Raw genomic sequence first — 14447 nt, forward strand, 5'->3', positions numbered from 1 at the left:
AGAAACCTCCTGGAAATCCACCAGAAAGAAAAAACACAGAACCTGAAATACTCCACTGTCTCTCTACCAGGTTTGCAAATGACTCCTTTATTTTTTTAAAGAATCAAAATCAGCAAGAAAAGCCCCAGGAAACTTGTAAGAGACAGCACTTCCTGAAGCACATCTCGTTTATAATCGGGTGCAAAGCAATCTGAAGGATGCAGAAGACTCCCATGCCACCAAGGGAAGTTTTAATTAGCCCCTCTAGGACTATGAGAAAGGCTTCAACCAAAGTTCCAACTTCTCTAATTACTTGTCCCACATGGTGCCCATGAGGACATACTGGGGAAGGCATCAATTTAATACTTGTTTTACTTTCCCCTTCCCCTCTCTTCTGAAATGACTTTCCAGTTATTTTCAACTTCAGGACAGTTTGCATTCCAAAGAAGTGAATTCCATGTGTTTGCTAGCCCAGAAAATCTGCACAGTGAACCCTCTACTCTCCCTGCATATCACTGCCCCTGCATTTACCACTTCCTTTGTCACAGAGCACCAGGCTATCACCATTTCTGTGAAGAACCACTTTTTTCTGTTTGTTTTGAAGCTGTTTTCTCTGACCTTCATCTAATAGATTTTATTTTATTTGCAATTGGAAAAGAAATAGACCTGTGACACCCTATTCATCCACTTTGTACACCTCCTGGTTTTGTGGACCCCTGTTGTATCCCCAAAGTTGCCCCTTTCACGGAATTACAGAACATTTTGGTTGGACAGGGCCTTTTATGGGTTTCCTAGTCCAACCCTCCCTGCAATGAGCTGTGACATCTTCACCTTGACCAGGTGAGTCAGAGCCCTGTCCAGTCTGACCTTGAATGTCTCCAGGGATGGGGCACCCTCCTCCTCCTGGGCAGCCTGTGCAGGGCCTCACCACCCTCATGGAAAAGTACTCCTTCCTTATATCCAGTCTAAACTGGCCTCTTTCATCTCAAAACCATCCTCTCTTGTCCTTTGCACTGCTGAGTCTCAGGTTAAGTTTTTACTTACCCAGCTGGGACATACTCAACCCTTTCCACACCACTTCTGTCCTTTTCTGGACCTTTCCCAATTTATGTCTAGAAGTACCCACGGTATTCAGGATGTTTCATACTGTTCACGTATTCATTTTGTTCTGTTTCTTTCCCAGTCAGCCCTGTACTCTGATTTGCTTCTTTTGGCATTGCTGAGCATTGGGATGGTGTTTCCATGGAACTTTTCCTGGGATCTTGCTCCTGAGTGGTGGTACCAACCACAAAGTCCATCTTTCGATGTGTGAAGCTTGCAGTTTTTTTCCTCACGTAGTGGCTTTGCATTTGTGACAATTAATTCCATCTGCTGTCTTGCTGTCTGGTAACCCAGGCCTGTTGAAGTTCTTAATAATAGATTCTCATCATTGCTACCTAAATAATGTACAAACCTTATCATCCTTTGTGATGCCTGTCCCAGCCCTTAACAGAATTCCCTGATGAAGTCCTCTGATGACTTTGTTTCATTCTAAGAGTTGGCAGATTGATCAGTATTCCAACCCTGTTTCCTAGCTTTTGATCAGATTTTTTTTTTTTTTCATCTGTGGAGTGACTTTTTTCTTTTAAGTCCTAGATGCTGAAGCATTTCCCTAGATATGTATCAAAATCATAGCAAAAACTGTTTTTGTTGCAATCCAAACACCTGTTGAGGCCTTCTGAGAGCTCCTCTGTGTTTGCAGGAGATGCCATCCTTGCACGAAGACCATCTGACTGTTCCCGAGTACATCGTGTTAATTCTGGTGTCCACTAATCCTGTTCTCATTACAGCTTCTACCAATTGGTGTGATGCAAGCATGAAATGTGTTGGCTCACTAGATTTCCCTGGAAACTTCAAAATGAATTCTCAGTCTTGCTGTTATTCCGCTCTCATGATAATTTAACAGCAATGGGATGTGGATTTCCTGCCAGGAGTGGTGGCACAGCAAGTCCCAGCATGGGGGAATCTTCCCTGGCAGAGGAGAACCCTCTCCTGCCCACCAGCATGCTGCTGGCAGAGATATGGAATTACAGGATGGTTTGGGTTGGAAGGGACCCCAAATCCCATCCATTCCCACCCCCTCCATATCAGGGACACCTCCCACTGTCCCAGGTGCTCCAGCCCCAGTGTCCAACGTGGCCTTGGGCACTGCCAGGGATCCAGGGGCAGCCACAGCTGCTCTGGGAATTCCACCCTGTGCCAGCCCTGCCCACCCTGCCAGGGAACAATTCCTTCCCAGTACCCCATGTCCCCTCCTCTTGCTGAAACCAATTCCCCTTGTCCTGACACCACACATTGCTGTAAGTTATCTCTGTGAGGGATTGCTGCCTTCTCCCCAGACATTCCCCCCACCCCACACATGCATCCTTGCCCACTAATTCCCTTCTAGAGATGCTGCCTTCTTCCCAACATTTCCCCTTCTTTTCCTTCCATTTCCCCAGGATGTGAGAAATACAGAATACACATTTTGTTTTGTGCTTCAGAGGCTGGGCAAAATACTGTCAGTAGAACACATCTGAAAACTTCATGAGTTAATGTGTCCTTGGACAGCATAAGCTGCTTTGATTTAGGCTGCAATTTGCTGCTTTTCCTTCTGGGATTACTGAGGAGTTTTCAGTTGCTGCAGTGATTGTTCTCTTTTGCTCAGTAATTTACTTGCATTTCAGGTTGCACACAGGCTTCCAGATTCTGAAATGAAAATGTCTTTAGAAGTCAAGAACAAGAAATGTTTTTAGCTTGTCTTGTTAAATTTCAATTAATCACCTCTGCCACCTTTCTCAGCATCAAAGGTTTGCAACACACCTTGCAAACATCAGGCAGTGAATATAAGCCTTAAATACGTGGAAAATGATTAAGCTTTTGAAGACATTGAAGACAGGGTTTTGTTAGGGCTTTTAATGTTTTGGTAGCAGTTTTGGTACACGGATAATTTTTCTGTCATTGTTTTTCATCTCTGGTTTCCATTCTCATCAATACTGATGCCTGTAATATTCTTTTTAACTTGGTGGCAGTGTCCTGGCTTGAATAGTTAAACCAGGACTGCAATAAGTCAGTGAAAAATTAGGAAATAGCACCTCGCAAGACCTTGGCACAACTAAGTTTTAAAATGGCAATTTTGCAGTTCAATATTATAAATTATTTTTATGTTTAATAAGGAAAACTTAGAGAAGGGCAGACCATGGACCATTTCAAAATCCACAGGACAGTGTGGTGTCACCTTGCTGCTCTGTGGAGCATGATGTACTTGTTGGCTCGCCCTGCTGATGGGAGGGTGGGATCTCAAAAGCACTGCTGGTTCTTCCATCGTTTCCCCAGAGTGAGCTTTACCTCCTGGTCAGGCAAAGATGGCTGAATTTACAAGGAGCTGAAGGCAGGAGCTCACGGTGGAATTGCCAGGTGACATTCCCGGGGGCAGCAGCTGCTCTGCCTCTGTGGGAATCCTCATTCCTCTGGGTGCCTCAGTGCTTCAGTCATGGGGCTGTTTGGGGCATCACCACTAATGGACCTCAGTGGTCTTAAAAGCAGGATTTCTGTTACAGGGCATGTATTATTTGGGCTAAATTTTTTGATGGGCTTTTTTGGGGGTTGGTTTTTGGATTTTGGTTTTTTTGGGTGTTTGCTTCATTTGTATTTTTTGTTTGCTTGCTTGCTTGCTGTGTTTATTTATTTATTTATTTTTTTTTCCTTTGGTGAGAGTTTGTTTGACTGATTTTCTTGTAATCAGAACAATGGTTCTTTTCCCCCCTCTGGAGGGGATCTGTTGGCAGCTGTGGAGGTTTTGCTGCCTTGTTTTGAGCTCTGCCACCACTTGGGCAGTTTTGTCAGGGCAGAGCTGTGCTGAGTCCAGCTCTGGTGCAGGAATTCCTCACCCTGAGCCTGGCTCCAATCTTGTCTCCATCAGGCACCCATCAGTTCTATCCTCATTTCTCCTTTTTCCTGCAGGGAGAAACACTAGTTAGCCCCAGGTATGGTGACACACAGCAGTGCTCCTGATGTCCCTTAGCTTTCCTTGGCTGTCACTCATGCCTTCATACCTGTTCCAGGTACCTGAAGCTTTCCCTCCTCTTTTTTTCTCAACCTTTCCTTGAAGAACTCTGACAAAGGTGTCTTTTGTACAAATGAAGCCTTGGCATGTCACTTGTGTGCCCCTGAATGCTGGAAAGACACCTTGGAATGAAATTACTTGTTTTATGTCAAAACACAAATTGTTCGTATTAACTTCCATGAGCTCTGTGGTTTTCAGAATAAAGATAAGCAACAAAATTGTCCAGCAGAACTTGAAGCACAAGTGCATTCCTGGTATCCAGCAGATGGGATAATGATGGTGATGAGGGTAGTTGATGTCAATATGTGCTACAGTGCTTAAATATTTACTGTTTTCCCTTCAGGAAAAGGACAGTGTGTATGTAGAAGGATATTTTTTACCTGTACTGTGCTGCAGAGATGTACAAGCTGAACTGTTTGGCATTGAATGGCAATGCTAAAATTATATTGTCTCTGTGTAATTATATATACAGGCCCACTCACATACATCATTTACTGGAGAATGTAATAGGGCATCACAGATACCATCTTATTTTCTTGTAGTAAATTATTTCTTTAAATAAGCAGTATTTATTTTGAAAAGAGAATTCAAAGATGACTTTGAGATTCTTTTTGGAGGCATGTTACGATATTTTCCTTGCACTTTGCTTGCTCTAGTGTTGACTATTCCTGGATAAATGAAGTGAGAGCTGATGCTGAGTCTGGAATGCAATATGCCTGTTGAGGGGCTGACAGATGTAGGTGATTTCAAAACAAATGCCTTCTGTGTTTTAGCTTTAGTTGCCGTTGGGTCCGTCCATACTGTGGCTGCCCTCTAAGTTAGTTTAAATGTAGGCATTTTCTTGGTCTAACTGTGTGTTTCTGGCGTGCCTGTCACCATGGTAACTGCACACCTCCGAGTTTAAATTCTGTGTCATGAGATCACTGCAAGTCTTGCTTTAAAGAGGTCTGAGTTGCTGCACTTCAAAAGTAGGGAGGGCTCTGATATTGTCTCTCCCTTTACCTTGAATCCCCACACAATGGGATTAAATTCAGTGCTTGTCTGCACTTGTGTCTTTATTCTAATTTTATATGTAACAGCTTTATGAAACACGAATAACTTGTTACATAATACGCAGTGCTGAACAGTGTGATTTGTCTTTAAATATGCTTTTTAAAATAGACTATTCCACTCTATAAACAGAGCATATTTGTGTGTAATCTTGCTGCACTTTTCACTGTGCTGTAGGTTATTTTCAACTGTGCTGTATTGTTGTAAAAGTTCTTATCTTTCACAGCTATGGAGAATCCTATGGACCTGATTAAATGTTTTTTTCTTTCCTATTCATGGCATTCAGGTTTAAGTGATATGTTCTGATGAAACCCCACAGGTTATAAGATTGTCCTTTTACTCATTTGTCAATCCTCATTTGGGATCTGGAGCTGTTAAATTTCTGAAACTTAATAGATCTGAGCCTGAACTTCCTGTAGTTAAAACCTGTTAAATGTGAATGCTGCTTCTGGTTTGGCCTCATTTCTGTGGTGTTTGTCTGTAATGCTGCAGTTCTAGTGGTCTTCTGCATGAAGAGTGCATTAATTAATAAATTAATGCAATGCACAAATGAATAATTTCTCCCCATGGAATGCTGGGGTTTTTTTTTTTTTTTTTTTTTTTTGTGCTCATGTTACCCAAAAAGAAGCCAAATGCTGGAGTTTGGCTGTTGGAGCCCAGAAGCCGAGACAGGAATTTCTGTTCCCTGTGTACAGGTGTGGAGGTGGATGAGGGATAGGGGAGTTCTGGGCAGTGAGGACAGTGGAGGGATCCAGAGAAGTTCAGTCAGAATTGCTCCTGAATGACCTCTGACCCAAGCCCGGATGTTTTTATGACCCTCACTGGTCCTGCTGCCTGTGAAACATCTGGATATCTAAAGGGTGCATTTGAGGCAGCTGTGGAAATTAAAGGTGTGTGTTGTTAAAGGTGGGATATTTTCTGACCTGTTTTCGTCTGAGCTGGAAGAAGTCTGTTTATTGCCCGGCTGCAAGTTGGTGCACAAGCTGAGAGAAATAAGGTTGTAAATCACTATCCCTGTAGGAAATGGGAGCTAAGGTAGATCCCTGGTGGCTATCCCCTTCCCACTCGCTGAATCTGTTAATGCTACATTCTGAGAGTAGCAAAAACCTCCCTGAAAGTTCTGTGGAACACAGGTGGGCAATGCCCTTCACACAAGAAATGCCAGTGGGAGTATGACAGCTTTTGGGTGAATAGCATTTTCTGGTGAAAAAGGCAGCTGCGATGCAGTTATGGGTGAGGCTTCTTGAGACAGGGGCAAACGTGTTTTTGGGAGTGTGATGGATGAGAAGGGTTCTTGTTCCTCTGGGAAGGTGGAGAATAAGCTAGAGCCAGTGCATGGTCTGCATTCTTTAGAGGAGGCTGGGGGGATTCCAGGCTTGAGTCCCCATGCTGGCTTGTCATCAAAGTTTTAGGTTAAAAGATGTGAGAGAGAACTACAGACATGCCACTGTAGTTCTGTTATTGTACTTGGCTGTAGGAGCTCTTTAGGGAACTGTATTTTGTTGTCTTGGATGTGGAAGTGGAAGAACAATAACTTAGCAATAAGTACATGAAAGCTATTACCTTGATACACATGGGAATATTTTCAGGGTAGTTTTAACTACATCTTGAAACATCCATGTTTCAAGACTAAAAGTTAAAACACGTCTTCCTTGGGCTGGCAGCACATTGGGCTGAGTATAGAAAGTGTTATGTTCGTTTTTATTTGCTGGGTGGGATGTTTTATGTGGTTTGTATTTTTTTGTTTGCTCGCTTTTTGTTTATTTTACGAATTTTATATTTATATTTAATTTAAAACTCTCTGAGCTTTTCCTTTGTTCTAATTTGCAGCATTACTTTACTGTTCTCTTTGGCCATGAGGGGCAGAAGCCACTGGAGTTGCGTTGTGAAGATGAGGTTGATGGAGATGAGTGGGTAGAAGCTATTCACCAAGCAAGGTATGAAACTTGATTTGTGACCCTCTGATCCATTTTATTACAGATAAACAGATAGCATTTTGAAAATCTAAACCCACATTCCAAACAGAAATAAATGTTAACATGTTGTGTGTTTTTCCCAATTCATGAGTATGTTGTAGGAGAAAAAGACCTTTAACATTCAATGCTTATTACACTGTCTTTTATCTTTTGTAAGCAATTATGCTGCAGTTGAAATTAGTTCAGGAAGAATATTATTTTATTAGGAAGAATGCCCTAGGATTAGTTCTCTGTTAGAGACAAGTGCGTTATGTGAATGAGGAAATTAATGATATGACAGGTGAATAAATGAGTTTTCCTTAAAAACTCTTACAGAGAAAGAAGTGTAAGAGAGAGGAAGTCAAGCCACTAAGGATGATGAAGTGTGACAAATAGAATTTTGACTTCGAAACTGAAATCCTGAACCTCCTGAACCACAGTTCTGTTGAAAGGGACATGGTAGGACCTTGAGCCATGCAGTAGTCTGTGCTTGAGGAGAGGTCTGTGTGGCAAGGAGCCACGGTTTAGGTGTAACTTGAATGAAAGTAATCTCACTGAAGGCCTGAGGAGTGGTGTGTAGAGACAAAGCTGCTGCTGAAATGCACTTTCCGCAGCCTCCACCCATCCACGCTCACCCCAGCGAGCCTGCAGTGCCATGGTAACGCACAAGGAGCCAGGCAGCTCCCGAATTGCTTAGGACATGAGCCATGTAAACACAAGCGGTTCTGCTTCAGAACTAAAATTGAACATGGGCAGCCCGTAGATTTTAGTTTAGAGCTGGTGAGATGAGGCCCTGGTGCAGGCCCCGTGCGGCCTGGTCAGCTCTGGGGCCTGCAGGCTCCGGAGCAGGCCCGTGCTGGGCCAGGACGGCCCTGCGGCCTGGGCAGGTCAGACTGCGTCAGCCTGGAGCCCGTGGTGCCTGGAGAGGCTCTCTGGAGCACAGGCCACACAGAGTAATCAGGGTATTATTAAAGGAGTAACACAGGTACTTATTAAAAGCCCTTCCAAGGATTCACCTTGGGCAGTACAAGAGCCTGGCCAAGGCTACACCCAAGGTGGATCCCAGTCGTGAGTTCTCACACTTTTGTTATAAATGAGAAACAAAGTCTCGATATTTAGCAAAATTTAGATTGCTTTATTTGATACAGAGGGAGGAAGCAGCACGGGGGAACATGAGGGGTCAGCACCCACTCCACGCTCTGTGGAACCTTGGTTTGCAGCTCCTTTATATAGGATGGTTTTCCTTCTTCAGACAGTCTTCAGTAGTCTTCAGACAGTTTGTCAAGGTCTGGTCTTAACAGATAAGTTGCTATTGATTGCACCTAGGCAGGAAATCTGGTTTGGCAAAGATCTTTCGGGTTGCAATTGATTATACAAAGGCAGGAAATCTGATTTTGCAGTATCTTTCAGGCTGTGGAAAACCCCCCTTTTACAAACTGGTATCAAATACAATTTACTAAAAACCGCAATATTCATAACAGGGGGATTTAAACAGAATGATTTAATCATATATATTTTTCTCTATCTAATGTCCATGCTTCATTTCAGACCTAAGTATTCTGGTTTATACAAACCCCAATAATTTTATGATTAACACGAATTTTTTATCAATTACAAATTTTGGTCCATTCCCATATTGGGTTCAGTGTCCCATCCCAGCTCCAGGCTCTGCAGTCCCACCCTCCCAGATTCTCCCCTCAATTCTCTGCTGTTTGCACTTTCTGGGGCTGGAGCTGCAGCGGTGTCCTTGGCTGTGGGGCTGGAAAAGGATTGTTTTGTGTGACTGAGCTGTGAGGGGAGCTTGGGACACTTTGTATGGAGTTTAGAGTCACACACCAGTGCAGTGCAGAATCTGGAAAATGCACAACCTAAACCTTAAGGCATCACCCTCTGGGTGACCACCTCATTCCATGGCTTGGGGTCCCTGGACTCAGGGTTCAGTCGTGCCCCTCGCATGGCAGCCACAGCCCTGTGCTGCTGCAGGGCTTGTCCCTGGGCTGGGACAGCTTTTGCTGTGGAGTGCTTGATGCCTTGGAGTGGCTGCCTGGAACAGAGGCTAGACAAGATTGAGAGAGTAAAATCAGGTATTTGTTAATGGCCTTTAACAGATACACCTTTGGCAGAAGCCTCCCAGAGGCTACACCCAAGATGGACAATGGTCACAAGTTCTTCAGACAGTTAATCGTTTGGTCTATTTACATATCAGGGGTTAATTCTGCAATTACAGCTTCAGGTAATGAAGTTATTTACCCTCAGTTTGCTTCCCCACAATTCACTTTTGTTTGTACATTTGGGGCTGAGGTTGTATGGTGTCCTTGAGTCTCAGGCCCAGTGAGATAGATTTGTGTGACCAAAAGTGAAGACAGTAACTGACACTGTATATGGAGTTTAGAGTTATACACTAAAGCAGTACAGGATTTGAAAACTCTTAAAGCTAAAATCCTAGGGCACCCTACTGACAGTGTGTGAAGAAAGGAGCAGGGCTTTTTGCCTCATGCTTGTGGCATTCAGGGACAGCAGCATCCTGGGGTTCTCTCTTTGCAGCATCAGTTTGGTTTTGGCACAATCTTTCCCTGAGAGGAGGGGACAGCCGTGGGGATTTGGGATCTGCTCCAGGGAACTGGGACAGGAGCAGAGGGAACGGCCTCGGGCTGGGCTGGGGGAGCTCAGGGTGGACAGCAGCAGGAATTTCCCCATGGAAAGGGTGCTCAGGGATTGGAAGTACCCAGGGAGGGTTTGAGTGCCCATCCCTGGAGGTGTCCCAGGAATTCCTGGAGGTGGCACCCAGAGCTCTGGGCTGGGGACAGGGTGGGGACTGGGCACAGCTGGGACTCAGTGTCTGAGAGGGATTTTCCACCTTTGGTGATCCTGGGATCCTGGGATTCTTTTCCATTGCCTGGTATAAAAGGCATGTAAGCAAGAAAAGCTTTGTAACATGAGGTAATTTTTTTTGAGGTAGTTCAGTCTGTAAATCTGTCATACATTAATTTTCAAGGTAGAACTGACACAGAATGAGGGTGGTGATAAACAATACACAACTGAAAATATTGAGAGCTTGGGAAGAAGTTGGTGTGACATTCAGGGTCAGGGCAGCTGGCTTGTGACTCCACCAGGAAGGTGTAATTGCAGGCTTTACAGGACAGCTGGGTCTCTGAGGTAGCTAGGATCAATGTTTTTATCTCCATCCCTTTTGCTATTTGGCTGCTTCTACTTTGTTTGAGTCTCATGACATTCAGCTATGGACATCTTCATGATGGACAGTATCTGGTCCTATGCCATTTGAGGGATTTTTTTAATCACCTTTTCTGCATAAATTTAAATGGGGACTAAATTTAAATTTCTTGGGGAAGTTTCCTGTGGATACATGTATGGCTTTCTTGTCATTTCTTGGACAAAATTCCAATAAGCAACAAAAACAATTGTAAAATTTAGCTGGCAAACATGGAGTGTCATTCCCTATTGTGGGTTACCTCCTTGCTCTGATGATTTTCTACATAACTGGAAGCTGCTTTTGTTTGTTTGGCATTGTGTTGAGCTGAACAACCTAGAGTTTCTAATTAGTTACTAAACCATTGGGTCTTTTGCTGAAGATACATAAAAGGAGGCTAAAGTAATAATTTTATAGTGTTGTGTAAGACTTTTCTTGCCACCTTAATTGAACAAAATAGCACAGATTTTCTTTAGGGTTTGAATTTTTCCTGTGTCATGATCTAGACCCTTTCCCTGGAGTTTATATGTATTTTTTGACAAGTGGGAGAAGTTTTGGCAACTTCTTAAGTGCCGCTGTTGGTTTGAACCTAACTTAAGGTTTTTGTTGGGAACAGATGAATGGCATTTGATGTAGCACTTTGAAGATACTTTTTTGTACTCTCTGTCTCAGGTGTCTTGGTTACAAATTGTAGGAGGCATTGAGAAGATTGCCTCTGCTCTTACATTGAAAACAGACCTGGGAACATCTTGTTCTGTGTGAATATGCTGCTATTTGAGTAAGAGAAGTATGTAATTGGTTTCCAGAGGGTCTTATCTTCACAAGGACCTGTGGTAATCTCTGTATTAGCTGAGACAATGCAACTGAGGTAGTTGAGGCTTTTTGTTTTCTGAGATTGACATATAGAAAATCTAATTTTGGACTGCTTTTCATGATTTCTTTTCCTTCCCCAGTACATGTTTGTAGCCATCAGAATTTCTTCCGTGTCTTATTTGCTTTGTCAGTTATAAACAGAGTGTTGAAAAAGGATGCTCCAATCTCAGTGAACCCCATGGTCCACTCTGGGTAAATAAGAGTTTTATTTGGATGCCAGCATGTAATTAAAGGATCTTTTCTGTGATGTTGTCCATTGTTTCTGTCCATAGAGCCATCTCCTCACATGGGGGATTGTTTGGCTTCTGAGCAATAAGTGGGATATTTAATCCAGTATATTTTAGTGGAACATCATTATCAGCTCCACATCAGTACTTGCTTTTCTTCTCCTTCCTTTTTATTTGAATTTTCACTATTTTGGTTTCTCAATAATATCCAGGGTGGTAGAGCATGGTTTGCTTCTTCTGAGCTACATTTTTGGGCGGGAGGATTTATTCCTGGCAAATCCTAATTCCTCTGCTCTTGACTGCATCTGAAAGTCCTGTTTTTGGCTTTGTTCCAGAACTTGTTCTCTTATGAAAAAATCTGTGTCATCCTCAATACCCTAAGGTGTACTTATCACTTTCTCTTACAAAAATCTTCTATAATTTAAGGCTTTTTTTGCATTTAGCTCAAAAACTCTTAGGCTTTTTTTTTTTCTTTCCCCTATGGATGGAGTATTAATAAAATTTATTTGACTTTTCTACTTCAGCTTATTCCGAAGACTTGAATTCACTGTGTGTGGGAATTAAAACCCTTCTTTCATGCAGGCTCAACTATGAACTTAATTGAGAAACTGATTTGAAAAGGAAATATGCTTTTTAAATTTATTGCCAGCTTAGTTTTAATCAATCTCATTCCTCCAGGTCTGCTCACTGCACAGGTGATGTGGGAGAAGAGCAGGGAGGAAAATGCTTCTTTCACATGGGTCACTGTTTAAAGTGTATGAGGAGCTACTGCCCTCTAACAGGCAATTTAAAATTAAAAAACAAACAGAAGCAAAAGGCTTTTGCTCAGATTTGCAAGAACACTTTGCTATGTATTTTACACAGTGTTTTGCAGGAGGTTGTAAGATAAGTGTGGCAGCTCAGAGCTGTCTTGTACTGATGCCTTGCTGTCAGTGAAGCTGTATTAGCTGAGGCCTGGCTTTTAGCCCGTAATTCCCATGATTTTGTGGTTTCTGGTGGGCTGGAAGTGAGGCAGGGGGGGTGCATCCAGTACATACACCCAGTGTGGGCCCCCCAGAAATCACTGAGCTGTGCAGCTCTCCAGGACCTGCTCCTGGACCTCCATCTCCTTGGAGTGGCTACCTAGAACAGAGGCTAGACAGAGTTAAAAGAATAAAGTGGGTGTTTATTAAAGACCTTCTATAGATACACCTTGGGCTGTCAAAACCTCCCAGAGGCTACACCCAAGATGGATGGTGGTCATGAGTTTTTCACACAATTATAAGTTTGGACCATTTGCATATCAGGGGTTAATTCTGCAATTACATCTTCAGGTAGTTAAATCATTTACCCCCAGTTTGCTTCCTCACAATTCACTTTTGCTTATACATTTGGGGCTGAGGTTGTATGGTGTCCTTGAGTCTCAGGCCCAGAGAGATAGATTTGTGTGACCAAAAGTGAAGACAGTAACTGACACTGTATATGGAGTTTAGAGTTATACACTAAAGCAGTACAGGATTTGAAAACTCTTAAAGCTAAAATCCTAGGGCACCCTACTGACAGTGTGTGAAGAAGGGAGCAGGGCTTTTTGCCTCATGCTTGTGGCATTCAGGGACAGCAGCATCCTGGGGTTCTCTCTTTGCAGCATCAGTTTGGTTTTGGCACAATCTTTCCCTGAGAGGAGGGGACAGCCGTGGGGATTTGGGATCTGCTCCAGGGAACTGGGACAGGAGGCTGAGCAGCTTCAGTGCAATTAGTATGGAGTGCTCCTGGTCTCATTTTGGGACAAAACTCTAAAACTTTGCTGGTAGCACTACTGGAACGTCTATCCTGGCTTGCTGCCAGAACAAAGAGATTTTAGTAATGAGTCCATGGTTAAGCTTTCTCCAGTTTTCCTATGTTTTCTGAGCGTGTCAGCACAAATGGTGCATCATCTTTTCTCAGGGCTTATATTAATATCTTCTTCTCTCCATGTGGTAGGTGATGGTCAATCAGAGCTTCTTGAAATACCCAGTTTGAATCTCTACAGGTTATGGTAGTAGACAGGTTCAGCCTTAGTTTTCAGGATGTTTTGTCTATACTGGGCTTTATGGAATTGCTTCCTTCAATAAAATATTACTATAAATTCATATAAGCTGTGGTTTGCAGCAGTTGTTTCTTTCTTTTAAATGATACCCCAGACAGAATACCAGACCTAGGCTGGCTGCATGCATGTTGTTTTATGTATTTTTCTGTGTTCCTTAGACATCTGTACATTTCGGTACAATTTTCTCTTTTTTCTGCACATGCATTTTTTTATACATATGTGTTCATGTCAGTATTGATACGCTGTCCTCTTGTAAGGCTCCTGGGATTACTCTGGGTATTCAGATTAACATGTTTGGACATGGTGATCTCTACTCAGGCATGCAGAGAGATGGATGGAAAGGGCTGTTAGAAGTATGTGAAATTTATTCCAAATGCCCCTGATTTTTCCTTTCCCAGCAGTAGTTTCGAGAAACAAAATGGATTTAGCCTGTTGTAAATTAGTGTAGGTGTACACAGGCTTTCCTAACTAACTCTTCTTCGAACTGCTAATTATGGGAGTGAAGGAGATGTTGCTTGGCTTCCAGGCTGAGCCTGACATTTTAGACAGTCAAAGCCACCCTGCTGAATTGCTCTAAGAGCATCTCAAAAGAACAAAACCTTCAGTCTTCCTGAGCAAAGTTTCTTGTTCCCCAGTAAAACAAAGCTGTGGAAGTCCAGCTTAATGCATTTAAAGAATCCAGTAAATGTACATAAATTTCTTCCCCTAAAGGAGGAAACAAAGAAATGAAAGAGAAGCACTGTACGTAGCAGTATCTTGTCCCCTACTTCAGCAGTTTATCCTTTGTGAGTCTGTGTCCTACTGTTTTCCTACCGTTTTCCTCAGTTAGAGTAAAACAGAAATGAATCCTGTCAAATTCTTTATTGAAAACAATTGGTAGCAAAACTTCTACAACATTTTGAAAAGGATAAATGTAAAAGGAGGGTGTTTCACCTGTCTGGATTAGGCAGGAAAGACTATTTATAAATGTATATCAAAACATTTTATGTGTGTTACGTATGTATCT

At 42.7% G+C, this 14447-nt stretch overlaps 1 protein-coding gene across 2 annotated transcripts in view; it reads left to right on the top strand.

Annotated features, from left to right (window-relative positions):
• The window catches only part of RASGRF2 (Ras protein specific guanine nucleotide releasing factor 2), a 112798-nt gene that overhangs the window by 28473 nt on the left and 69878 nt on the right, over positions 1-14447 (top strand). For both annotated transcript variants that reach the window (XM_062513113.1, XM_062513114.1), the window contains exon 2: positions 6944-7050. In XM_062513113.1, the coding sequence (XP_062369097.1) occupies positions 6944-7050 (107 nt within the window). The remainder of the gene's footprint in view (positions 1-6943; positions 7051-14447) is intronic.

Source organism: Cinclus cinclus, chromosome Z, assembly GCF_963662255.1.
Source record: "Cinclus cinclus chromosome Z, bCinCin1.1, whole genome shotgun sequence".
Lineage (NCBI taxonomy): Eukaryota > Metazoa > Chordata > Aves > Passeriformes > Cinclidae > Cinclus > Cinclus cinclus.